The 26,431-nt window shown below is 29.1% G+C and overlaps 5 protein-coding genes across 5 annotated transcripts; 3 read left to right on the forward strand and 2 right to left on the reverse strand.

Moving 5' to 3' along the window:
- Positions 1-5,164: 5,164 nt before the first annotated feature.
- LOC135923279 (adiponectin receptor protein-like) lies at positions 5,165-13,538 on the reverse strand. Its single transcript, XM_065457945.1, has 6 exons — positions 13,289-13,538; positions 12,973-13,246; positions 12,414-12,594; positions 11,278-11,465; positions 9,642-9,835; positions 5,165-5,861 (listed from the first exon to the last, which is right to left on the reverse strand). Exons 1-6 carry the CDS (start codon positions 13,436-13,438, stop codon positions 5,745-5,747), a joined length of 1,104 nt encoding a protein of 367 aa, XP_065314017.1. The 5' UTR covers positions 13,439-13,538; the 3' UTR covers positions 5,165-5,744.
- Positions 13,539-17,964: 4,426 nt separating this feature from the next.
- On the reverse strand, positions 17,965-18,558 carry LOC135924123 (DNA-binding protein HEXBP-like). Its single transcript, XM_065459171.1, has one exon. It carries the CDS (start codon positions 18,556-18,558, stop codon positions 17,965-17,967), a length of 594 nt encoding a protein of 197 aa, XP_065315243.1.
- Positions 18,559-20,429: 1,871 nt separating this feature from the next.
- LOC135924124 (uncharacterized) lies at positions 20,430-21,548 on the forward strand. Its single transcript, XM_065459172.1, has 3 exons — positions 20,430-20,654; positions 20,711-20,965; positions 21,069-21,548. The coding sequence occupies exons 1-3, from the start codon at positions 20,430-20,432 to the stop codon at positions 21,546-21,548; spliced, it is 960 nt and encodes a 319-aa protein (XP_065315244.1).
- Positions 21,549-21,597: 49 nt separating this feature from the next.
- Positions 21,598-23,601, forward strand: LOC135924125 (uncharacterized). Its single transcript, XM_065459173.1, has one exon. It carries the CDS (start codon positions 21,598-21,600, stop codon positions 23,599-23,601), a length of 2,004 nt encoding a protein of 667 aa, XP_065315245.1.
- Positions 23,602-25,328: 1,727 nt separating this feature from the next.
- LOC135924126 (uncharacterized) lies at positions 25,329-26,093 on the forward strand. Its single transcript, XM_065459174.1, has 2 exons — positions 25,329-25,454; positions 25,635-26,093. Exons 1-2 carry the CDS (start codon positions 25,329-25,331, stop codon positions 26,091-26,093), a joined length of 585 nt encoding a protein of 194 aa, XP_065315246.1.
- The last annotated feature ends 338 nt before the right edge of the window (positions 26,094-26,431 follow it).

Genomic DNA, 26,431 nt, shown 5'->3' on the forward strand with positions numbered 1-26,431 from the left:
TTCATTTATAATTCTATAAAGTAATATATAAATTTAATTTTATTATTTATAAATTAATAAGACTATCTAAATTTTAATTAAATGATGCTAATTTAATTATTAGAATAAATTAATACATATAGATTATATTTTCACTATGTCAGTTTGCAATCAAATTCTGTGTTAAAAATAGAATATCAATATCACTTACTAAATATTAATTTAGCATTAACAGTTGGCTTAATTGACTTTTATTATTTAAATTATTATATAACTTTAATTAATTTAATATGATCTTTCATTAATTAAAAATTAACAAATTTAATATTGTAATTAGCCGAGTTCAAAATCACGAATAAACTATATTATTCATTTTTAAATTTAATTACCATGCCTCTTCCTAAAAATATTTTCAAGGTCCAAATAAGTATAAGAGATTTCTTTATAAATAATAAGTAGACATATATTTTATAATCCTCTATTATATATACTATGATTGTAAAATATTAGGTAAAATGCCACTTTTACAGACGTATTTGACAGTTATATAATAATATATTACAGTTAATATATTAATAAATTTTACTAATAAATGCTTTATATAATAAATATAAGTAACAATTTGCTTATAATTTTTAAACGCCATTAATTTTTAATTATATTATTAAAATTAATCATATTATTCATCCCACAATGGGTGTAATAAATTAGATATCTTTTCTTCTCTTTTTTTACGTGTTTTTAGGAAAGCTATTTTTTTCATCTTTGAAAAACAGTTTTTTTAATACGTGTATATTTTTGATATTATTACAAACTACTATTATTTTAAGATATAATACACTAACTAGAGGTGGTGGGACAATAATATATAAAATCTTAATTGCTTTCATCGTAACACTCTGGTTCTTATTTTATAGTTACAAAATGTTTAATTTCCAATATGGGATCCTTGCCGTGTAAATAACTCAAGCTTCAATATATTTGTATAATTTCTTCTAATGATTTTTTTTGTTTTTGTTTTATCAATTTATCTAACATAATAAATTCTGATTAGTGTTGTTAAACGGCTCGATTTGAGCCGATGTTTAAAAACGGCTAACTCTATCTCACAATAATTTTCTCGATTACTTATCTAGCTTCCATCATGTCATCTAAGAGGACTAACCACCATATAGTTTTATGATATGGATTGGTCGTTTATATTTTCTTCTTCAAGAATTGTTTATTTGGTTCGTATAAATTTTTCCTTATTAGTCCATTCTATAAAACATCATATTCTAAAATGGTAACAGAGAGTTATATTAGTTTCATGACCTTTTGTCAATGTAAAGTTGCTTAGAATTATATTGCCTTATGTGGTTTTTAAACACCATTATCAATTGAGGCATATGTATGAATTAATTAACCTTTTTTATCACTTGTAATTCTTTAGACGCTAAATTTTTTTCTATCGGCAAAAAATATTTTGCTGAGAATATTGTAGGCGCTATCTTTTCTGATAGCTATAGCTAATAGCGCGATACATTTTTCCCAATATTTATTTTTATAGCATGCTCCTTTTTTTAAAAGTAGCTAAGTAGAGCTTTTTAAAAATAAAATGAATGTAACTATAAATATAAAAATTTAAATATAATATCATAATTAATTATTTAATATTTTTTTTTTGATATCAATTATCTTTATTCACATCAATTTATAAATATTAAAAAAAATGATAAAACACTAAAATATTAAAACAAATATATAAAAATATATAAAATTACTAAATAAAAATAAATATATATATTATAAGTATCGGAGGCTCTAAAAAGAGATTAATTTAATAATAAATTGTACCTAAAAAACAAGTATAATTGTGTTTAAAAATTTCTAGTTGAAGTTTAATATATATATATTTTTTTATTTAGTAATTTTATATATTTTTATATAATTGTTTTAGTATTTTTAAATTGAAATTTATATTTTCAATATATAGTTGATTTTACTCTATTATATAGAATTAGTTATAAAATACTAGATAAAATTCCACTTTTACAGACATATTTGACAGTTAGAGAATATATTACAGTTAATAATTTAACAAATTTTACTAATCAATCCTCTTGATATTAAATATAGCAACAATTTGCATTCAATTATTTAACCCCATCTATTTATTATAAGTAAAAATGATATTTAAATTTAATCTTCATATTATTCATCCCACAATGTTTTTAAAAGATATTTTCTGATGTCCTTATCTATATTTTATAGTTTTCTGTAAAATATATAATTCACTATATTGGTAAAAATTACTTGATTGTCATATAATTAGATATACTGTAAATCTACGACATATAATATTCCACTGTTTGTATTGTGCTTTAATATTTTTTTTAATTTATGACTTAATTTTATCAATAGTTTTATAATTATATTTTACTTTTAAATTAAAATTACTCACTTTATGAAAAATTATATTTGATATATTATATTATTTAGTAATTTTATGGATCTATTATTAATAATTATAATACATTTCACTTCTGTCTTAAGACTTATTTTTGGCTTATATTCCATTTATTAAAAAACATTTTTGGTTCATTTTACATATTTAAAAATTTATTTTCCTAAAAATCTATAAATTATGATGATTAGTTTTATAAAAAAATATCAACTTTTACATTCTTTCTTTTAAATTATTATTTAAGATATATGCATACATATTTGAGGGTCAGGGAGTGGGGGGAGGACTAGGGGGGATATTTTTTTATTAGCTAAAAATGATATTTACAAAAAGTGATAAATTTCTGAAGGAGGGGATTTCCCCTTGCCCCCCTTCTCCCTGGCTATGCCTATGGTAATGTATATTCTTAATTTGTATTATAAACCTAAATCATCTTGATTATTTAAAATATCATCGCAAATAGATATCCAAATCGATGTAAGTGAGTCAGACAATTATGCTATTAATGAAATGGAAGGTACCCTGGAAGAAATTGTTCTTGACAACAATATTTAAAATTTTCCATCTCCAAAATTAGAAAATATTTTTAAATTAATGTAAAACAAAAGGTGGCTACAAATTTATTTGTTCAAACTGTAAAACAATTAGTGTTGTTAAATGGCTCGTTTTGAGCAGATTTTTAAAAACGGGTAACTCATTATTTTAGCCAGAAAAATATTGTTAATCGAGATTTCTATAATATATGTCTATTGTTCCTTCTATGAACAAAATCTTCAGGCTTACGTAATATTTTTCTGGATAGCATATTGAGTAAGCCGTTTCTAAAAATCGGCTCAAAACGAGCCATTTAACAACACTAAAAATAATATGTCCTTAAATAAATCTAGTAGCTGTAACCTCAAAACACTTAAAGGTAATTGTCATTTTTAAATACTAATTGTATTTTTATTTTGTAAGAATATTCATGCCAACCTCTCCCAAAATATACCCTTAAGCCTCGGAGGTCTAAAAGGTTCCCTGTGATCTGGGTCTAGAATAGATTCAACGTCTCCTCGACGGGGTGTATAACCACTTAAAGGGGTTGATGTCAGGAAGGGCATTCGATTGTAAAAAACTTGCTATAAAATTTCCCTATGGTCACAACAAAGCAGGGGTGGGGTACAGCCCAAAGTACCCCGAGCTACGATAAAAAGAAGAATGGGAAACCTGGTGGAACTACGATTCATGAAAATGAAACTTATGACGGCCATAAACGACCTGATAATAAGTGGAGAAACTAGTTTACGGAGGATCGAGTAAGGGTCGCGACATGGAATGTTGGTATGAGGGGAAGTGTATTGCATAGAAGGCATATAGGTGTGTGCTGCATACAGGAGACCAGATGAAAAGGAAATGGCGCAAGAATGATTGGCAAGACTAGTGAAAAGTATAAATTCTTTTGGCAAGGAGGTAATGATGGTAAGGCTGGAGTTGGGGTATTAGTTGCGGAGAAATTAGTAGACAAAGTGAGAAGGGTATATAACCAGATAATAGTTATCAAGATGATTTTTGGTAGAAAGCTATATAATATTATCTCGGCATATGTTCCTCAGGTTGGAAGAAGTGAAGAGAAAGATATATTTTGAGACAGTCTATTGGGGTTGCCATCGAGACTGCCTGAAGAGGGTATTATCCTGGCTGGTTATCAAGTTTTTGTTTTAGTAAATTTTAATATGTTAAAAAAATCTCTTACCATCTTACAATTAACAAAAGGTTAGGTCTATTATAAGATGTTATAAGTCAGGCAAATAAAAAATTTCTTCGATATCAAAACAAGAATCTATACTTTAAAAATTATAAAACATAAAAATTAGCCCTTTTATAAGGAAAATGAAACGCGCAATTATAAATTAAAATAAAATTGACGCAAAGTGAAAAAATTGCGAAAAGGAGTTGTGTTAGTTTTATCTTACATAATTGGGAATAAAGCCTACATGCCTATATTTTCCGAAACTCAAATTATGCCTCTGGATGCAGGGCGATCTCTGGGACCTAAATATCTAACTTATATTTGTTGAACACCTTACTAAGAACTCCAAGTAGGAAAAACCCCTGAATTAAAGAAAACACAAAATGCATGTTTTACTTTTAATGTGCTTAACTCAAACAAAAGAGAGACCTAAAAAAACTTTATTTAATTTTTATGTATTTAGGTCAAAACAAAAAAGGTAAAAAAAACTGTTTTTAATTGAAGTGTAATAGATTAAAATAAATTACGGAATAACATATTTCATATTATAATTACCTTTAAAAATTGTTACGAAAAATGACAAAATTACCTTACTGAGTGAAATTTTTATATATTCCCCATAAATGAACAATATAGGGATTTAAAGAAAAAATGTTTCATTTTATTTACACTACAATTAATAAAAATAATCTAGAAAAAATTTAATAAATTAAATATTGACATTCATTTTAATTGGTACATAATTATATGTATTATTTCTCCAAAACCTTGCCATTTTATCGAGACATCTCGCTTTATTTCATAACCTTAAGCTTAACCAGCAACTATCAATACAAATAATTAAATTACTCATAAACAAAAGGTAACATGTTTATACAATTTATTCAACAGATTCATAAACAATATAAATATAAATTACATTTATTTAAAATTTTAAATTCTTTATCAATCTTAAATTTAATTTATAGAATTATTTAATCATTTGTTATTTCAAATTCCATGTTATTTAATAAATAAAATAATTTGACGTGATTAGTTCATATTCATAATAATTATTTCCTATATAATTCGGGTATGATTTGATGAATATTAACATTTTTATTGCAAGTTAAGATATTTTTTAAATCAAGATTTCTGATTTAACGGAGTGTCGATAATATTCCCTGTAATTATTCGTTTAAAATAAATAAATAAAGATTAAATTTGGACTGTTATCAATGTTATATAAAATCAGGAACTTTTAAAAAAAAATTATAACTAAACGAATAAAAGCCAGGGGAAAATATTCATTGTTAGATGTTGTTTAGAACAATTTTCAACCATCAGGCTATATCTTATTTTTGTGGATTATGTTAAATTTAATATTTGAAATAAAATTATAATAGCAAATGAATAAAAAATATAAGTTAAAGAATCGATTTTACACAAATAATGCATCATTTTTCATTATGCTAAATATTTACGAACTCCACAATTATTTTTAAAATATACAATACATACACATTTATATTATGATATATTACATAAAGTAGAGCGTGCTATAAAAACGTTGTTTTATAAAGACTTTTAATTTGTTTCCTTCTTTGGGATTTATCTGTAAACGCATTCACCTAACGATAATCGATGGGCCGCCATCTTGGAAATACCATAATAGTGAACGAAAGCGGCCATTAAAACGAAAACGTGAAATATCTGATGGCTTTGGAACTAAGCATTCACAACCAAAATAAATATTTTTTTAAATTATTGTTATAATTCTATGGATAATGTCATATCTAATTCTCTGTGCCAAAAAAAATTTGAAGAAATTGGATCAAAATTTTGGATCGTATTCAGATCTGTATAAGAAAAATTCTCAGATTTAGATCAGTTTGGAATTTTTTTCTCGGATCGGGTATGACTCAAAAAAATAAGATCGATATAGGGTTCTAAAAAAAATTATCCACTAAAAAACCTCCGACCCTTGTTAAATTTTAGGTTAAAAAAAGTTTGCAAAACTCACAATATTTTATATAATGATCTACTTAAAATTATGCAGATTTTATTAATAATTAACCATTCTCTTTTTTAACATTTCCTCTTCAAAAATTCAAAAAATAATAATGAAAGAGGCTATGGGATAAATATATCCATATCATTTATGACAACTTTATTTCGGTCTAAAACAAACTTTCCCAACCAAAAATAACCTCATCAAAATTGTTCTATATGTTGAGAAAAACTATGATTCTCACAAGTAGTGAGAATAAGAATTTTAGGGAGTTCGGGTTAGTTAACACATCTATTTCCACTATATATAGTCCTCGTAAACCAGTCGATGATCCAGGACTGTCCTAATTAATTCAAATTGAGCTGATCTTACAAATCAAATCAACATGTATTTAGGGCCTATTTAAAAATAAATAAAACTTGGATTCTTATTTTATGTCCAAATTTAAGAAAATTTAAATTTTTGTTGGCTAGCTCAACCAGATCCAAAAATATATGTCTTCAACGTGAATCGTGCTTTAAATCAAATTCTGCACATAAATATAGTATTATAGTCATAAATTATATTATAATTTTAGCTTAGACTAACCCGTGCTATATTTTTTAAAAAATGGCCTGGCTCAGGTTTATAAAAAATTTTTTACAAGCCAAGTTTTAAACAAAATTTTCGACCCACACTTCAAAAAATGAATCCCAGAAAAAAAGCCTATGAAAAAAAAACTGCGGAAAAAAATCTTGGGATAAAAATCTGCGAAATTAAAAACTCAAAAATAAAATTGTGTGGAAATTAGTGATCTACATCGGGCCTAATTATTCAAGCCCGACCCGGCCCAAAATTTTTTTAAAAAGTTTTGCCCGGCCCGAACCCAAATTTTTTTAAAAAAAATTCGGCCTGCCCAGCTTGAACCCGAAATTTTTTTTGAAAAAATTTACCGGCCCTGCACGAATATATTTAAATATGGAAATTAATTTTTATAATTACTCAAAATAAACGATATATGTTATATGGTGTATAGTTTCTATAAATAAAATCAAATATTTTTATTTTACATAAAAAATTCAACATAAAATTGATAAATTTAGATATATTTTAAAAAATTTCTAGGCCCGACCCGGCCCAAATTTTCTTAAAAAATATTAGGCCGGACCCAGCCTGAACCCGATTGTTTAATAAAAAAAATAGGCCCGGCCTGAAGCCCGTTCGGGCTGGGTCTACTTTTGCAGATCTCTAGTGGAAATATTTATTAAAAACTATTAAAATGATAAATGTATTATATATTATATATTAACACAGGTAAAACATTTCATTATACTAGGGCTGTGCCGATCCACATATTTTTCACCGATCCGATATTTTCCGATATTGTTTTAAACCCGATCCGATATCTATATTAATTTTTATCCACCCCCTTCGAACCAAATGTGAAATCAATATTTTTTATGCAAAGAAAATAATTTTAAAAAGTTTACGGATATTGGTAGTATTAAATGAATTTTTCATTATTCCTCCCCGTGAAATTAAAATATGCAGATAACGCATTTTGCAAAATTATCTTTGTCTTTTGTAAAATATTTCCTTAATTCAGATAACATATTTAAAAAAATTCTTTTATTTTAAGTATAAATAATAAAATGGCATTATTTAAAAAGATTTAAAATAAATAATTGGGTGTTCCTTTCTATTATTATAAAAAAACTTTTAAAATACTATAAATCTATATTAATAAATAAATAAAATTTAAGAGGTGATGTGCATTTGCATTGTTTAAAAAAAATTATTTAGAAAATATTATTAATAAAAAATAAATATACATAAAATAACAAAAAAAGAAAAGTAAATGATCAGATCGGGTTTTGGTATCGGTCCGATCCGGTATTTTTGGAAAACTAGAGATATCAGTGCAGATCCATCCGATATTTAATACCGGCACAGCCCTACATTATACTTTAAATAAAGTGGATAAAATATATTTTAGGTAAATAATTTTTGATTAATTTAAATTGTATACTTTTATTTCGTATAAGATAAATGTTCAAATAATAACACTTATTCTAAATATATCTGTAATAACAAATTTTCATCACTATTTATTGTCTAAAAGAAAAAAAAGAAAATTTAATTTTTAATAAAATAATCGAAGTTGATAGTCTATTTTTAAGTCCGCAGTATTTTTTCAGTCAGGCCTTTTTTCTCAATTTTTCAAGTCCAATTTTTTTCCATGGGCGTTTTTTTTTGATTACCACAAAAAATATACCAATTCAGCATTTTATGTTTAGTTTTTCAGCTATGTGATATAATTGGATATGTAATAACTTTTAAAATATCTTATTATTCTAAAATGGAATTTGTGTTCATTATTGAGGAAATGTATTTTATTTTAAGTAGTGGTGTACGATACCACTTTTTGGATGCCGACCCGATATTAAATAGATATTGGCCTATTAGGTATCTGATATTATATCTGATTTTGTAATATGTAAACGTATTTTAATTTTTAACGCATATGTCTACTTATCTAATATGCTTTTAAATATTTAACATCTATATTTTAATTTTAACTATACCATAACATATGTCATTTAAATATATTATAATGATTCATGAATCTAAAAGATATAAAAATTCTTAATTGGTAAATTACTTATTATATAATAACATTAAGCTATCTACAAAATAAGTATAAACAAATATATTCTAAAATTTAAGCTAAATTTTTTTTAAATTAAGACGCCATTTTATCGGATCGGATTGAAAATTTTATAATATCGGCCGATAACCAATATTTTAAAAAAGATGAAATATTGGCCCGATCCGATAAAAAATATCGGTACATCCTTACTAAAAAGAAAAATTATAATAATTAAATCAACAACTACTTTATTTACCTAGTACAATAAAAAGCATATGACAAATTAATTTTTTGATATTTTATAATATCAATAATTAACATATAAAAACTACCAGTAATATTTTGAATTTGGTTATTGTATTTGTAATTGTTTAATTTTAAATAGTAACTATTTCTTTCTCTTTAATAGTTTGCCTAATTTTTGAATAAAAATTATAAAATTAGTCTCCTAAATTAATTATATACCTATATAGTATATAAGGACAAATAAAAATTGTATGATTTAAATAAAAATGATCAAAATTAGTGAATAGTGAAAAGCGATAAAATGATTTTATTAACACAAGCTGAATTGAAATCTTATTAAATAAATATTCATTTTCTACAATTTAGGTTCCACCGAAATTTCAAGAATATAAATTGATTTTTTTTATTAGCTTCATTGCAATCTACATATATTAAAACAAAATCAAATTAAGAACGATTAACGAAAAAAATGCTTAATTATAAAAAAAGCGGTATTTTATCTATCGGTAATGTAAAGGAATATGTATCAAGATTATTTTATTTTTTTTGAAAAGATCGGGATTCGATCTTTTAACAAGCATGATGCATTATATATTATATATTATTTATACTACTCATTTACCCATAGATCGAATTTTCCTGGGAAAAATCTTTCTGGCACTCTAAAAGCGTACATAAGCGTGCCAACGATGTATAATAAGCCCATGAGTCCGACCCATCCCATGACTCCTAGAGTCATGGCCGTGTATATACCATTAGCTATTGTGTAATGTAGAGCTGGAACGACGCCCGAACATCCGAATGTGATAAATAAACCTTTTGGTTTGTGCATAAAATAAAAATAAAATTTTAAAAAGTGTTCGTTCAAACATAAGTTTGTAATTATAATGGATTAAAAAATATATTTTTTAAGGGGAAATAAAAATGTTGTAACATAAATAATTGAGTAAGAAAAAGATGAGATCTTAAAATGAGATATAAGGGAATATATCGGAGAACAAAAATTTACTGACATAAACTATTTATTCGTAATCGAAGAGATGGTCCCAGAACCATCTATATGAGATTATGTCCAATAAAAGTTATTCTTTGTCGTTTTCTGCATTATGCTTTCGATTATTTGATAATTTTATTCTTACAATTAGAACCAAAGGAGGAATATATTCTACCGAAATTGAAGGTAGACTGATTAGAAACGAACCTAGATCGCTAAAAAATCCATACTACCCAAAAAGGCAGAGATAACCGTACAATAACAAAAACTCCAATAGTCACCGTCATTAAAATAAGGCTGTTTAGCAGTATTAGGTTCACCTGATACCGTTAGTTTTCTCTCTCTGTATATGAGCAAACTTTATGGATATATGAGCCAAATTTATAGACATCAAGTGATATCACTGGCAAAATATCACGACATAACGAAAGAGCAACATTACAAAAAAGCAATATGACCCCTTTTATCAAATAAATAACATATATCAACTATCATTATGGTTATACGACATCTACACGAATAATTTAACATGTCAAGGGTGATCTTGAAATATTAGCCATCATAGGAAGTGATGATAGAAATCTGTCAACACACTTATGAAAACTCAGGTGTATTTGAAAAACGGTTGAATTTGTGAGGGGGGGGGGGTTACAGTTAATCAGTTAGTTAGAATATCCTCTGCAATATTATAGTCGAAATTTTCTAAAATTTTTATAACATTGTATTAGATAACTGAATAAATTTTTTTTATTAAAACCAAATCCTAGAAAAACAAGAGATGAGGATATCTATAAATAAATACAGCCTAAAATATTACGATCCATATTAATATATAATTACATTCATGATATTTAGCGACTTAAAAATATGGAATCAATAAATTTACAGACATTTTAATTGTCTGCCAAAAATATCACGGCCCAAAGCACAACGTAATTTCCCATCTCTGTTGAAGTCTTAACACCAAATATAGCAAAATCTGCTCAATTAAGAAGCACGCCAAAAAAATCAAATGGAGGAGCTAGTTGTTTTTTAAGGTTAACTCATTTTTTAGGCAAAAAATTCGGATTTTCAAGGGTTTTTAGAGTAAAAAATGATTTGTCAAAATTTCAAGGATGAGTAAAATTTACTACCACCCCCCTCCTTCCAATCATATCATAGGGGATAAAAAAAATACTATTATCATTTGATTACCCTTTAATTATTTGTATTGTAATATTTATATTCCAACCGAGTTTCTATACTATATTTAAAAGAGATTTACCTGCCCTTAGCCATCGATAATCAGGATCACCAAATCGTTCCCAAAAAGATATGACTAAACAGATTATTCCCAATAATATGATTAATGTTAGATAACCAAATTTGATGTAGGGTTGACAATAAAAGCTATAATATAACCAAGGCACACAAGAACCCATTATTAGGAAAGTGATTCCGCAATAGTCTAATCTAAAAAATAATTTAGCCAAAAAAATAAATGATTAAAATATCATTATTCAATCATAGACGTTAATTTTTATAAACGATTAAATAGCATCTAAGATATTGGATTAACTACGTTTTTCTTAAATATTATAATATATAAAAAAGATCAATTCAACAAATTATTTTGTTTGGAAATAAATAAAAATTACTGTATACATTCCAAAAAAACCTTTTTTTAAATAAATAACATGAATTGGAAAAAACAATAATTTAGTCTTATATATTAAGCAATGCTAAAAGTAAAGCACTATAGCTACAAACTTTCCAAATTGAATTTATATATAAAGCATATTTTATTAAATAATTTAAATTTTTCTAGATTAATTCATTTCATGGTGTATATAGGTGATAAGTTATAACAGTTCAGTTACATTCCAGTTCTTAATTTAAATTTTCTAGTTCCGTTTTGGTCATTTCAAGCATTATTTTGGTTTATTGTTTAGACATCCATATCAGTTCATTACAGTTTTTATGTTTTAAATATTTTTAAATTGTGCATAATATATTTTATTAATTTACCCAAAATACTGATAAAAAAAACATTTTAAAACTTAAGAATAAAACAAAAATTAGAGAGAAAAGTTGAATTTCTTTAATAAAAAATAACAAAATAAATAGATAATTATAAAAACCATTTTGAATTTGTTTGAGTGGTATTAACATTTTGGTTCTCAAAATATTTTTATAATTATTTATAGTTTCGAAATATAATTTATTTTATTGTAGTAGTTCTATTCCCTGATATATGCATTGGGCCTAATTTTTCAAGCCTGGCCAGCCCGAACCCGGAATTTTTTTTAAAAAAAATTTACCAAGCCCACGGGTTCAGGCCAGGCCTACTTTTTGCGGATCTCCATATGTATAAATTAATTCAAATTTTTAAGAATATAAGATATATTGAATAAAAATAACCTGCTAAACAATTTCCCCATTTTTTCAGAATGACATGACATCGTATGAAATAAAAATGAAAATCCTAGGCAGAGTATTGCACTGAAGAAAAAAGACCCAAATATAAGCTTCTCCCTCCATAAAACTTGATTTGATGGGCGTGAAATAAAGTAAGCTGCCACTACTAAAAAAGCAATACACCCTAAAATTAAGTAAAAATGTAATATGTAAATTATATCTACAAATTAAAATACATTTATTTTTATTTGATTTTTGACCTTGGTCTTATTTATAGATAAAATAATTATCAGTTAAAAAATATTTGAATTTCTATGGGCCTTCAGATAGGACAGTCTTATACTTTTATTTCAGTTTTTTTTAAAAACTGACTAAAGTAAGAGATGTTTCAAATTTAGTAATTTTTATTTTAGTAATTAGAGGTATATTGATTATATTTAATAGGCATAATTGTTTTATACAAGAAAATGGATAAAATATACTAGGTACATTTAAAAATAACAATTTATGCCTTGTTTTAAAACAAAAATAGTAATAATTATTTTTATATAATTAAATAAACCTAATAAATGAGTCCATATATTGACTGTTTCAGTGTGTATCCTGAATATGGACCTAAAGCATTGAATAAAAGATTCTAATTGAGGACGATGACCATGTAATAAGAAATCATTATCTTGTAAATATTTTGGAAGATTATAAAAGTGTGTTCCATGCCATTTATTAGTTGACATAAGAATTTTATGAACTAGCTGTTCAGCACCTTCTGCAACTTCTTGCAACTGCCTTGAAGTAAATGTGATAAGATCAATATGAGTAGGGTCAAACTCTGGAAGCTAAAATAAATAATCTGAATTAAGAAATGTTTGCTATTTTACTTTAATATTTCGTAAAAAATCAGTATCATCTTCATAAGATATTTGAGGCATGGAACTATTATTGAACTCCATAAAGCTTTGCTCTTTAGTATCTAGGCCCTGCTTATCTTCCTTCAAGTAAGATTTTCGTTCCCTCAACTCACTTTCCATTTTTGAACGTTTGATAAGAAGTATTAGTGAACCAAAATTGATAAAAACTGCCAAGTCAACATATAGCAATTATCTTCTACCAAACCCAATGACATATTATATATGTCATTGACCAAACCCAACTTATCAGCACCTATAAGTTAAATTTTATATTTAAGGCACCAAGTTTAAAGCGTTGATATGTAATAAAATTAATTATATGTATTATAGAGCGTACGATTTAACTGGAGTTTTTGTATTAAAAAATCATAATAGGAAAACATATTTTCAATTAATATATTTTTTTTAAGATTATATTATATATATATTTATTTGAGTTTTAGTTTTAAATGATATCTATTTTAGTTTTAAACTTTTTATGTCTAACTCTTAGTGTTGTTAAACAGCTCGTTTTGAGCCGATTTTTAAAAACGGCTAACTCAATATTTCATACAGAAAATTATTATGCAAACCTGAAGATTTTGCTCACAGAAGAAACAAAGGTCTAGACATATATTATCGAAATCTCGAGGCTTAGGTAATATTTTTCTGGCTAAAATATTGAGTTAGCCGTTTTTAAAAATCAGCTCAAAATGAGCCCTTTAACAACACTACTTACTCTTATGGCAATGACAAAAATATCATTGAGATTTATATTATATTTAATTTTTGCTTAATTTAAATTCGTTTGAACATTATATTTTATTTTATTTTCACGTAACTTAAAATCAGTCATTTTTAACTTGTCAATTTATAGAAATATAAAAAGAAAAGATGTTTTTAATTAAAATATAATATATAAATTATGATACGTGATTTAATAAAGTTATAGTTATATATTTAAAATCTGACTTGATGACAATTATAGAATGTGTTGAATATATTATTTAATAAAGGAAATCTGTTCTTTAATCTAGTGCTGTTAAAAAGCCCGATTCGGGATTTTTAAACTGCCCGATTAAGATTATAACCAAAATAACATGATGTAAGCTTAAAAATTGTGCTCATAGTTAATGCTTGAACATCTATTTGCCAAATCTTGATATTTACAAAATATTATTTTAGCTAAAATCTTAATAGGCTCGTTTTGAAAAATCGACCCATATCGAGGTTTGTCACCACCAAATTTTCTCATTAACCAGCATGATGGCAATGAAGTTCTTCCATTTTTCTTTGAAGGTGAACATAAATACACTTATCAGACATAAAGGATAACTATAAAGTAAAAGGGTATCTAAAAGAAAAAATAAAAGGTGTTTAGTTTCAATATTTTTGTTTGATAAATATACTAAAATAGATGTTTTTAAAAAAAATTTATTATGTTTACATAAAAAATTAAGTAAATTTTTATATAAATATAGTAAAAAAATCATAAAAAGATTATCAATTAAAAAATTTTTTATAAAATAATAATGGCTACCAAATGTATGGCATATACAGCCAATTGGTATTAATTCATTATTGTACTGCCTCAATTCTGTAACTTTGGTTTTTGCAAAATTAACAGAGGCATTATCAGCGCAAAAAGCTGACATGCAAAGCATTGATACCCCTGAATCAGCTATATTTACCATTATGTGGCTAGCTACATCGTTTTATTTTTCACTATCCGAGGAAAAATTTTTAACAGTTTTATTGAAATGTTCTTAATCTTGTTGAAATAGCGAAGGATCTTTCCCTTATTAGGTGCATCTGTTAGAATTGCATATGGATGCCATCTTTCAAATCGTCTAGAATTGATCTCTAGGATTCAAGTACTAAAACACTTGTGATAGCCTTGCTCATTCTTGTTCTGCCACAAGTAAGGTTTACACTTATATTGGAGTCGTAAACATCGTGAGAAAAATATTCGACCCACATTGTGATGATATAGCTCTATGAATGTTGAACTACATGATAGATGTATACGATTTCCGCAAACGTAGTTGCATCTGTATTATTTATTATTATTTTTGAGAATATTTTTGTATTGCAATCGATGTTGATATACTCCCCTGCTGTACTGACTTATATGAATGAAATGATGTTGATTTATTATTAGATAAAAATAAAACAGGATAGAAAGAAATTTACAAACTAGACATTTTTTTCGTATAAATATTTAAAATTTATTTTAAAAATATAAAAATAATCAATTAATGTCTCTCAAAACTATTATTTATATATTAAAAACGTTAAAATATTTTTAAAAAATGCGGGAGAAATTAAAAAATTGCGGTAGATTTTTGCTGGAGATTTCCAATTGCGGTAGCTTTGCGGGAATGAGATGTCTGCCTGTAAACTAAAAAATTGCGGGAGTCTCCCGCTGATAGGGGGAGACATGGCAAACCTGCTTGTTATAACCTTGCTCATTTTTGTTCTGCCACAAGTAAGGTTTGCACTTATATGGAGTCGTTGAGAAAAAGATTTGACCCACATTGTGATGATATAGCTCTGTGAATGTTGAACTACATGTTAGATGTATACGATTTCCGCAAATGTAGTTGCTATTACGTTGTGCCGTACAAGTCTGGGTAGAAAGCAATATAATAATTTTATTTCAATCCAAATTTATATAATTTTATAATAATTTAATAATAATCTTAAAAAAAAATTAATTGTTAAAAAAAAATTAATTAAAATAAAAATGAATTCAAAAAAGAAATGAAAAAATTAATTGTTAAAAAAAAATTAATTAAAATAAAAATGAATTCAAAAAAGAAATGAATTGATAATTTACAATTTTCGCTTCCCTTTTAAAGGGAAGCAATAATCATCACAAATAAATAATTAAACCCCATCATCATAATGACTTTACAATAATTAACTTTTATAAATCTAAAAATAAAATGTTAACGCGATTAAACTAAAACATTAAATTATAAAAATGACAATGACTCACCAATTTAACTAAAACATAAAATTATAAAAATGACTCATCAAATGCAATACATACTTACTTTACCAAAAATCAAATTTTACAAATCAAAGTCTCCCAATTATGACACCTCCCCCCTTTAACTAATCCTTGAGACCCCAATCCCTTTGATCACCCCTAGGAATTCTTCTGTTATTGTTGTAAGTGGACACCTTTGACCATCGATTATTCGAACATATTTCCATAATTACTATTCCTCCATCGTCTTCTTCTAAGAGTAACTACAACCTAAAATCCTTATAATTTATTTCATTACTAAAAAAAAAATTTCGGACTCCCACTTTTGCATACACGCTGAAAAGACTCCACCGCTCCAGTAACACGCTACAAATACTCATTTACCTCCAACTTTCGATTGTTCTGCTCTAGAGTAACCCCTGTTATTAAATCATGGTATAATAAAACACTCCCTCCAATCCCTGAAAAACTACAGCCATCGTCCGTTGAAACATAGGTGCCGATACGCTCAACCCAAACGGCAACCTTCTAAAAGCAAATAAGCCCCTTTGGCGTTGGTAGCAAATACGCATTCGAAAAATCCACTTTCGAAAAATATCTGCTTCTTTTTAAACTGGCCAATATCTCCTCTATCCTGGGTAACGGATACTTCACCTCCACCACACATGGATTCAACGTTACCCGGAAATCCGCACACAACCTCAAACTCCCATTGGCCTTCTTTACGGGTACCAAAGGCGTCGCCCATTCGCTGTATTCAACCGGACTCACGATACCCTCTAGCACAATACTTCGGCACACATCCATCCTTCATCCGAATCTCCACTTCATAACCCTTTAGACAACCCAACTCTTCCCCAAATATTTCTCCATACCTCTCCATCTCCTTTTGAACATCTTTTATTCCCTCTCCACACTCTCACAAATTTTCCACAACTCCCTGTTCTACAAAATTCTCACTCCTCTCACTAACCAGCGGCCTCAATACTCCATATCTACTGTCTTGGATATTTCCTATTTCTCCATCTACATAAATCGAACCTCTCCCCAATATATCTTCCCTCCCATTTCCTTCGCTTTCCCCCCAAAACACTGATCTTCCCTCGTCTACTTCAATATTATCTCGGCCCTCCATCCATTCCAAATTTCCTCCGGACATTCTCTCCTCCTTAACCTCTCGGACCATATTTATCAAGTCTTCCCGAATATCTTCTTCGATCGCCACAAATACTCCCCATCGCGCAAATACTCCCCAAAATCCATACTCCGGCCCCACACTTGTAATCCAATCCCATCCCATCACCGGCTCAACGTCTCGGTTAATTATCCATAAGTCCAACACTTTTAATCCTTCTCTCCCTACATCCCCAATATGCACTCTTCCCATCATCTCCATCTCCGATCCATCAAACTGCCTCACTTGCATAACGTCTCTAATTATTTTACTACCAGGCCAAAGTCTTCTAAAATCCTCATATCCTATCACCGAAATAGCTGCTCCGATATCAAATAACATAGATACCATCTTCCCGTTGATATCGAACCATACCCTCGGACTTGGCAGATACGTTAACTTCCTTTGAACCTCCTGCTGCAACATTTTAACTCTCAACACTTTCTTGCCTCCTCCTAACGCCAAGGTCATCATTTTACTCTCCTTCCCATCATATAGTCAATCTTTATCATAATCTCTGGCCAAATGTCCCCTTTCTAGGCACTTGAAACACGTCATCTCCTCTTCAATATCCTTTCCTCCTTTTCCAGCTATCTCCGTCATACTCCTCATATTCACAGCCCCTGAAGTCTCTCCTCTCTGTGGAAAACCTGCCCTCGTTTCTACCTTTCCCACTCGGCAATCTTTTAACACATGTCCAAATCTTCCACAACCCACGCAACGTATTCTCTCTGCTCTGCCCGGACAATATGTCGAAATATGTCCCATCTCCCCACACGCAAAACATTTGACATCTCTACAATTCACTGCAATATGACCCATCTCCCCACATTTATAACATCTACCATTCCGACCTCTCTGTCCCCCACTGCTGAACGGCCTCGGCATGTCCTGACGTCCACGGTATACGTCCAAATGTCTGTCATCTATCCTCTCGTTCTTTAACCGGTCAATTTCTTCATTATTGACCCAACCCTTCATTATTTCTTGAACCGGTAACCACGTCACTCTCCCCAATCTATCATCCTCTCCATTATGTCCTTCTACCAACAACGATTGCCCACGAATCCTAATACTCCTTTCTCTTCGCATTCTTCTTCCAAAATATAAACTACACAACCATATCATCAACACTACCACCGCTCCCAGTACATTATACTGCAACTCCACATACTTCGTAATTTTAAAACTCTTCATTAAAATATTTACATATTTAAATTTTTCCTAATTTATTTCCCAAGTAACTCAATCTAGCAACACTATATTTTATAAAATATTCACAAAAAATTAATAATTAATTTCGCCAAAAATATCTTAACTGCTTGTAACGTCAGACATTAAGATAAAATCAATAAATTAAAAAACTCCAATAATACACATATACATTTATCAATTTCAAAAAAAAAAAATGAATACTTTCCGCATCTTTAAACTTTTCCGTGTATTGACGTCTTCTGAAAAAAAATCGGCAGCACTTCCGTGTAACTTGCCTTCTAATAAACTTTTTCAGATTTTCTTCTAATTGATTTATATAAGCAAAAATTTGGGCAGCACTTCCGTGTACTCTACCTTTTTAGTAAATTTTCGGATTTTCGTCTAATAGATTTATATAGGCAAAAATTTTGGCAGCACTTCCGTGTACTCTACGTCATCTTGAAAATTTTTACTTAACGGTCACCTCTTTTGACGGTACTTGTTCTTGACGGTCTCTTGCCTCAAACGGTTCCTTATTACACACGGTACTTTTCCTTGACGGTAATTGTTCTTGACGGTCTTTTGACTCAAACGGTCTATTATTACACACGGTACTTGCCCTTGACGTTGACGGTACTTGCTCTTGAGGTACTTTTCTTGACAAATTGACGGTCTTATCCACCACAGCACTCCACAAAGATATTTTCCTCAATTTATAAAAATAATTGTTTTTACCTTTTTTAGTCACGGCACCAACTATTACGTTGTGCCGTACAAGTCTGGGTAGAAAGCAATATAATAATTTTATTTCAATCCAAATTTATATAATTTTTTAATAATTTAATAATAATCGAAAAAAAAAATTAATTGTTAAAAAAAAATTAATTAAAATAAAAATGAATTCAAAAAAGAAATGAATTGATAATTTACAATTTTCGCTTCCCTTTTAAAGGGAAGCAATAATCATCACAAATAAATAATTAAACCCCATCATCATAATGACTTTACAATAATTAACTTTTATAAATCTAAAAAATAAAATGTTAACGCGATTAAACTAAAACATAAAATTATAAAAACAACAATGACTCACCAATTTAACTAAAACATAAAATTATAAAAATGACTCATCAAATGCAATACATACTGACTTTACCAAAAATCAAATTTTACAAATCAAAGTCTCCCAATTATGACAGTTGCATCTGTATTATTTATTATTTTTGAAAATAATTTTGTATTGGAATCGATGTTGATATACTCCCCTGTACTGACTTATATGAATGAAAGATTTATTATTGGATAAGAATAAAACAGGATAAACTAGACATGTTTTTCGAATAAATATTTAATATTTTAAAAATATAAAAATAATCAATTAATGTCTCTCAAAATTATTATTTATATAATAAAAACAAAATACTATAAAAAAAAAATTGCTAGAGAAATTAAAAAATAGCGGTAGATTTTTACAGGAGATTTCCAATTGCGATAGTTTTGCAGGAGAAAGATGTCTGCGTGTATACTAAAAAATAGCGGGAGTCTTCCGCTGATGAGTGGAGACATGGGAACCCTGTCACTGACATGAATAAATAATCTAGTAGCTAAATTTTCAGAAGGAAAGAAATTTACTAAAATCAATTCTAAAAATAGTCCTGCTTGATAAAAGTTGCAGAAATATTTTGACTATATCCACGCACAAGGGATATTACCGATTTACTAGACTTCCTTTTGGGCTAAAGACCTCATCTGCAATCTTCCAACAGATCATGAACCAGATCTTCGGTGACATTAAAGATGCCATATTTTACATTGATGATTTACTTATAACCGGAAAAAACGACGTAGATCATAATCACGACAAAATTGAAACAATAGCGAATATGCCAGAACCAAAATCAGCTGCTGAATTATTAACATTTTTGGGAATGGCTGGCTACTACAGAAAAATTTTGAACAATTTTGCAGAAATAGCCAATCCTCTATATAAAATCGTAAACAAAGAAAAATGAACGGAACTTAAAACACTCTAAGTTTTAATGATCTAAAGAAATTGATTAGTCTTCCTCCTGCTTTGACTTATTTTAATCCTGAATTACCTATAGGAATTGCTACTGAGACATCTAAATGTGGTTTAGAAGCTGTATTATTTCATACTGAAAAAGACGGCAAAGAAAAACCAATAGCTTTCGCGTCAAGAACTTTATTAAAATCCGAAATGAACCATACCAATATTGAGGGTGAGGCTCTCGCTATTATGTTCACTATAAAGAGGTTCCAGGAATATTACTCCACCAGAAAAAATGTTTATGTTTTCTTTTTTGTATATTTCATTCACAATAAAAGATATTTAAATTTTGTTTTAATAAATTTTATAATTTAGTAGTATATATTTATATATTTTTAAGGGTTGTTTAAAAAGAGTTATTGTATACCCCATCAAATATTTAATTAATATTAAATCCCATATGTCTTCTTCGCATACCTTTCCTTCATGTCAAAAACTGATACATCTTAGAAAGAACGGATGCTTACAAATTCATGGTTCTTCTTCTGCTAGATGTCAATACTCCGGCCTTCCTCCACATTCCATTATCAACAATTCGACTTTTATTTCCGCAAATATCGTTCCACCTCCTCAAAATTCGAATTCAAGCTTTTCAGATTTTTTTCTTGATCACCCAAAACCTAACATTATTTCAAGGATCCCCAAAGGTGCAAGATTGACGGTGGCCAAATCCTTTACAGACTGTCTATCATCCCTATTGCTAAACTTTAATAATGAAAACGAATGCCTTAAATTTCTTTTCTATGGCTATAATACTTTCAAGGTGCCAGACAAAACTTCACATAAATCCCTAACCCAATCAAGGATTCTGCTTCAATAGTTGTCCCCATCTATACGAACACGGGAAGACATCTGTTGTCAAAAATAAAATGAAACCCTCTGCTATCGAGCTGAAGGCCAATTTAATCACTAAAAAAATTGACAATCTTAACATCAAAGGTGCACTTAGATTGGTTTCTACTCAAGACTCCCTCGCCGAACCTTCAATCGACACATACTTGAAGCTCTGCAAAAAACACCCTTCTACAACTATAACCCCTATATCTCTACAGCCTCACTCTACATGCGCATCACAATTTACCACTGATGAAGTGAGGAAAGCTATCCTTTCCTTTCATCGAGATTCAGCACATGGCCTTGATGGAATTTGTCCTATATTTCTCCAGGACATTACTTCTCCCTCACAAACTTCCATTCTATCTAAAATTACAAACTTTTGCAACAAAATCTTAAAAGGTGATGTGTCAACCTTTGTTTCTATTCTTTTCGGTGCCAGGTTAATAGCCCTTCAAAAACCCAATAATGATTTAAGACCGATTGCAATTGGCTCTACCTTTCGTCGTTTAGTAGCTAAAATGATTTCCTCTCGAATAAAACATGAAGCTTCAAATATACTAAGTCCTTTCCATGAAGCTGTTGTTCATCTAACGAGAATACACTTAGAAACCCAGCCAACCAACGAATCTTTAGTCAAAATCGACTTCAACAATGCTTATAACACTCTTTCTCGGAATTCCTTTCTGAGCTCATCGAGTATTCTCTTTCCTGGTTACACTAAATTCTTTTATTCATGCTATCAACAACCTTCCACTCTCCAATTTGATACCTATAAAATTCCTTCGATTGAGGGCATACAACAGGGAGATCCTCTAGGTTCTTTATTTTTCTGTTTAGGGATCAATGAAATTGTTAAATCTATTAACGAGGCATGTTCATTATCATTGCATGCATGGTACATCGATGATGGAATCCTTTGTGGTCCAAACGACGAAATCAATGAAGCTGTAATGATAATCAAGGATGCAGGGCTATCCATTGGTCTATCAATCAACCATGAAAAGTCAGAATTCATTCCAATTAATTCATCTGAAAACAATTTTCATAATTTCAAACAGATTACTCTGGAGGAATTATCTCACTTAGGTGCTCCCGTTGGTAGACACACAGCCATATCATCCTTCCTACAATTTACACTCGAAACCCTTAATGAGTTGGTTGACCTATTTTCCCTTCTCCCCTCTCATAAAGCCTTTTTTCTCCTGAAAATTTTTAAATTTTCCACTTCCTTAGGCATTTATGAAAATGGGATTCAAGTCCTAATTGAAAGTATCCAACATCTAAAATTCAATGAATTAGCGTGGACACAAGCCACCCTTCCTACCAAGATGGGAGGAATAGGCATCAGATCCCCTTCCGATCTTGCCTTAATTGCCTTTATATTGAGCTGTCTTTTAACCAAAAATTTAGTCAATCCTAATTCCTTAAATTCTGACCCTTCCTTTGATAGTGCCATCATTGAATGGAAATCTCGATTCATTGCCGACCACCCAATTCCAGAAACGAACAAGCAGAGGGACTGGGATAAGCCCATTATTGCAAGCTGCGTCGAATCTCTCCTTTCCAGTATGCAATCATTGGACCGTCCCTTATTCTCCTCTCTGCTTAATGGTTCTGGACATGAGTTTCTCGAAGCCATTCCATCCGCGAACTTACAATTACAATTGACCCAAAATGAGCTAACTCATGCAATAGAAATCCGTTTAAATTGCTTAGTATCCCAACCCCACATCTGTGCCGGCTGCAGTTCTGCTGTTTTGAGTAATGGAAGGCATAGTCTACATTATCGTTCATGTAAAGGCCGCATCTTTAGACATAACATTTGCAATTCCATAATTCTTAGAGCTCTGAGATCCGCTCAAATTCCTTCTATTCTCGAACCCTCTGGTCTTTTCAGATCTGATGGGAAATGCCCTGACTGGATCTCTCAAATTCCCTGGAAGCGAGGTCAATTCTTGGTCTGTTTTACTCTTGTATTGATCCATTGGCTCCTTCCAATCAATCCCTTAACATTCTGGAGAACAAGGAGCTTCTAAAAATTGCAAAATATTCAGAGATATCCCAAGATCACTTATTCATTCCCATCATTTCCACTCAGCGTCTACATGACAAGATTTTCACTGGATGCAAACCCCCTTTAGAAACCTTTGCCTACCCCCTAAAAAATTTTCGCCGCCTTCGGCGGCGGTGTCTGTCTATTATTATTTTCACCTTTTTAATTTATTGATACTCTTTTTAGATAATTTATCTAGGATAACTTAAATTAATCCATCTCTACTATCAACTATCAATATTTTGTGAATATACAGAATTTATTTTTTAGATAATGAATTCAATTAAAACCTCCATTATTTACAATGAATTAATTATTATGGCATTATGAGCTTGCTGAAATATCAACCTTTTAAATTACATTTAAAAGGATAGCAGAAAGTTTTATTTGGAAAACAATGTGTATGATTGTTGTCAATATATAGATTTGGTCGATGAATTGTATTATAATAATTCTATAATAAAAGTATTAATTTTTGCAGCAATAAATTTTGTATTTCAAAATTTAATAGATAAGCCCCCAAAAAATTTATCCTACCCCCATTATAGCAGCCTAACCCCTACCCCCCTCAAAAAAATAGGATGCAAACTGTTCCTACCCCTCCCGCTCATGTAGACGCTATTTCCACTACCTTGACTACCTTTGGGAATCGTGCTCTTTCTTACTTCAAGGAACTTGGATCGTTAATCCGCAAACTCGTGAAGGCTTCTTCTTAAGACAAAGACTTGCCATAGCTATTCACAGGGCCAATTACATCAGCTTCATTGGCAGCATCATCTCACATGATGATTAGAATATATTTTATATAATTTTAATCGCGTAATGAATAATTTATTTATTTCATAATTATGTTCTCAAAAAGGAACCATAATTATATCTAAAAATTATAAAATTACAACAAATAAAAGTTATCTTGTATTTAAAATAAAAAAAAAAAAATTATAAAATTTAAAAAAAATTTCTTAAAAAATATTATTGTCCATAAACCTCTAGTCCACATCTTCACCAAGGGTCTTAAGGACAATAGTAATATGTCCTTAAGACTGCAGAAGTGGAATATAACATTAGGAGGTTATGAATTCATATAAAGCCGGTAAATATAATGTTGTTACTGGTTGCCTCTCGAGATTACCACAAGAATGTAACGATGAAGTTGTTGAAAATATCACAATTATAAATGGCTTTGGGTATACCTATCAATTTTAATAAAATGCCTGATGAAACTTTCAAAGTTATTGAATTAAAACAAGTCATCAATGATATTAAGAACAACGTGCCTATAAAAAATAATATATATGAAAACATTGAATTGGAATTGATTATAATTAAGGATTGTCTTTACAAAAGCAACAAAATCATAATTCCGTCTTCTATGAGAAAAAATGAACTACAGTCATTAAATGAAGGTCATTTGGGACCAGGATCAAATCCTTAGCCAAAGATTATATGTGGTGGTCTGGTATAAATAACGACATAGACATGGAAGTGAAAAGTTGTGACGATTGTAATATATATCATGACAATCCTAAAAAGATCCAAAAACCATGAGTTTCGGGCAACCAAACCATTTGAAAGGATACACATAGATTATGCGGGTCCGACAAGGAATTGGTTAATAATAGTCGATGCCTATATCAAATTTTCAATTATTGTTCCTGTTAAAATATACTGATATCCCTTTAAAAGAAAATTTGAAAACTATTTCGCTATATGGAATACATAAAAGTTACTGATAATGACACTAACTTCACAAGTAATAATTTTGAAAAATTTTGCAATGATTATGGTATTAAACATGTACTCACGTCCGCATATCACCAGCAATCCAATCACCAGGTAGAGAAAAGGAATACCAATATTGACTTAGATACTGCACTTGACAATTTTTTTCAATTATAGAAAGGTTAATAATAGTCGATGCCTATAGCAAATTTCCAATTATTGTTCCTGTTAAAAATATTACGACTGATATCACTTTAAAAGAAATTTTGAAAACCATTTCGCTATATGGAATAGCTAAAAGTTACTGATAATGGCACTAACTTCACAAGTAATGATTTTGAAAAATTTTGCAATGATTATGGTATTAAACATGTACTCACGTCCGCATATCAGCAGCAATATGACCAGGTAGAACGTATGGTGAGAACATTCAAAACATATATGAAAAGGAATACCAATATTGACTTAGACACTGCATTTGACAAATTTTTATTCAATTATAGAAACATGTGCAATGACACTACAAAAGTCACACCTTCCAAGAAAATGTTCAATCGCGATATGAGGGTTAAATGGGACTTATTAAAACCGTTGGTAGAAAAGGAAAACAAAATCAATGTTACTTTACCACGCAATAGAACCTTTAATTTAGGAGATTTTGTTTGTTATAAAGTACAAGGTGATGACAAATGGTGGAAAGGTGTGGTCACACACAAAGAAAGTGACACGATATTCCAAATTCTTAAAATATAAAAACATATAAAAATAAATTAAACTTTAAAACGCAAAAAAAAATTAATTAAACACTAAAACGCGAAAAATAAAAACGCTAAAGATATTATATAACAATCTTATTGATTTATCATTCTTCACTTATTCTCACATCCTACTTGATCAATTATATTTGACTGACTGATGATAATCTATATTATAATTTTCCGATGTCCTCACTACGTCATTGTGACGTCATGTCATCGCTACGTCATGTCATCGGTACGTACTTATTTTTATTTTTTTATTGATTTTATTTTATTTTTTTTATAGAAAATATTTTTAGACATGAAGCCCAATAAAATCTACCAAATGCAAAA

This window comes from Gordionus sp. m RMFG-2023, chromosome 2 (assembly GCF_954871325.1).
Source record: "Gordionus sp. m RMFG-2023 chromosome 2, tfGorSpeb1-WG-v2, whole genome shotgun sequence".
In the NCBI taxonomy this organism is placed as follows: Eukaryota; Metazoa; Nematomorpha; class Gordioida; order Chordodea; family Parachordodidae; genus Gordionus; species Gordionus sp. m RMFG-2023.

Excerpts from the sequence above, each read along its gene's own strand:
- LOC135923279 (XM_065457945.1), bottom strand. The coding sequence starts at position 13,438 with ATGGAAAGTGAGTTGAGGGAACGAAAATCTTACTTGAAGGAAGATAAG. Across the intron at positions 12,595-12,972 it reads TATATGGACTCATTTATTAG|GGTGTATTGCTTTTTTAGTA; the intron begins GTTTATTTAATT and ends ACTTAATTTTAG. Across the intron at positions 5,862-9,641 it reads CAGGAAAATTCGATCTATGG|TTCCAAAGCCATCAGATATT; the intron begins GTAAATGAGTAG and ends GTGAATGCTTAG.
- LOC135924123 (XM_065459171.1), bottom strand. The coding sequence starts at position 18,558 with ATGCGAAGAGAAAGGAGTATTAGGATTCGTGGGCAATCGTTGTTGGTA.
- LOC135924124 (XM_065459172.1), top strand. The coding sequence starts at position 20,430 with ATGAACCAGATCTTCGGTGACATTAAAGATGCCATATTTTACATTGAT. Across the intron at positions 20,655-20,710 it reads CCAATCCTCTATATAAAATC|AAATTGATTAGTCTTCCTCC; the intron begins GTAAACAAAGAA and ends AATGATCTAAAG. Across the intron at positions 20,966-21,068 it reads ATTACTCCACCAGAAAAAAT|GGTTGTTTAAAAAGAGTTAT; the intron begins GTTTATGTTTTC and ends TATATTTTTAAG.
- LOC135924125 (XM_065459173.1), top strand. The coding sequence starts at position 21,598 with ATGAAACCCTCTGCTATCGAGCTGAAGGCCAATTTAATCACTAAAAAA.
- LOC135924126 (XM_065459174.1), top strand. The coding sequence starts at position 25,329 with ATGGAATACATAAAAGTTACTGATAATGACACTAACTTCACAAGTAAT. Across the intron at positions 25,455-25,634 it reads ACCAGCAATCCAATCACCAG|CTAAAAGTTACTGATAATGG; the intron begins GTAGAGAAAAGG and ends TATATGGAATAG.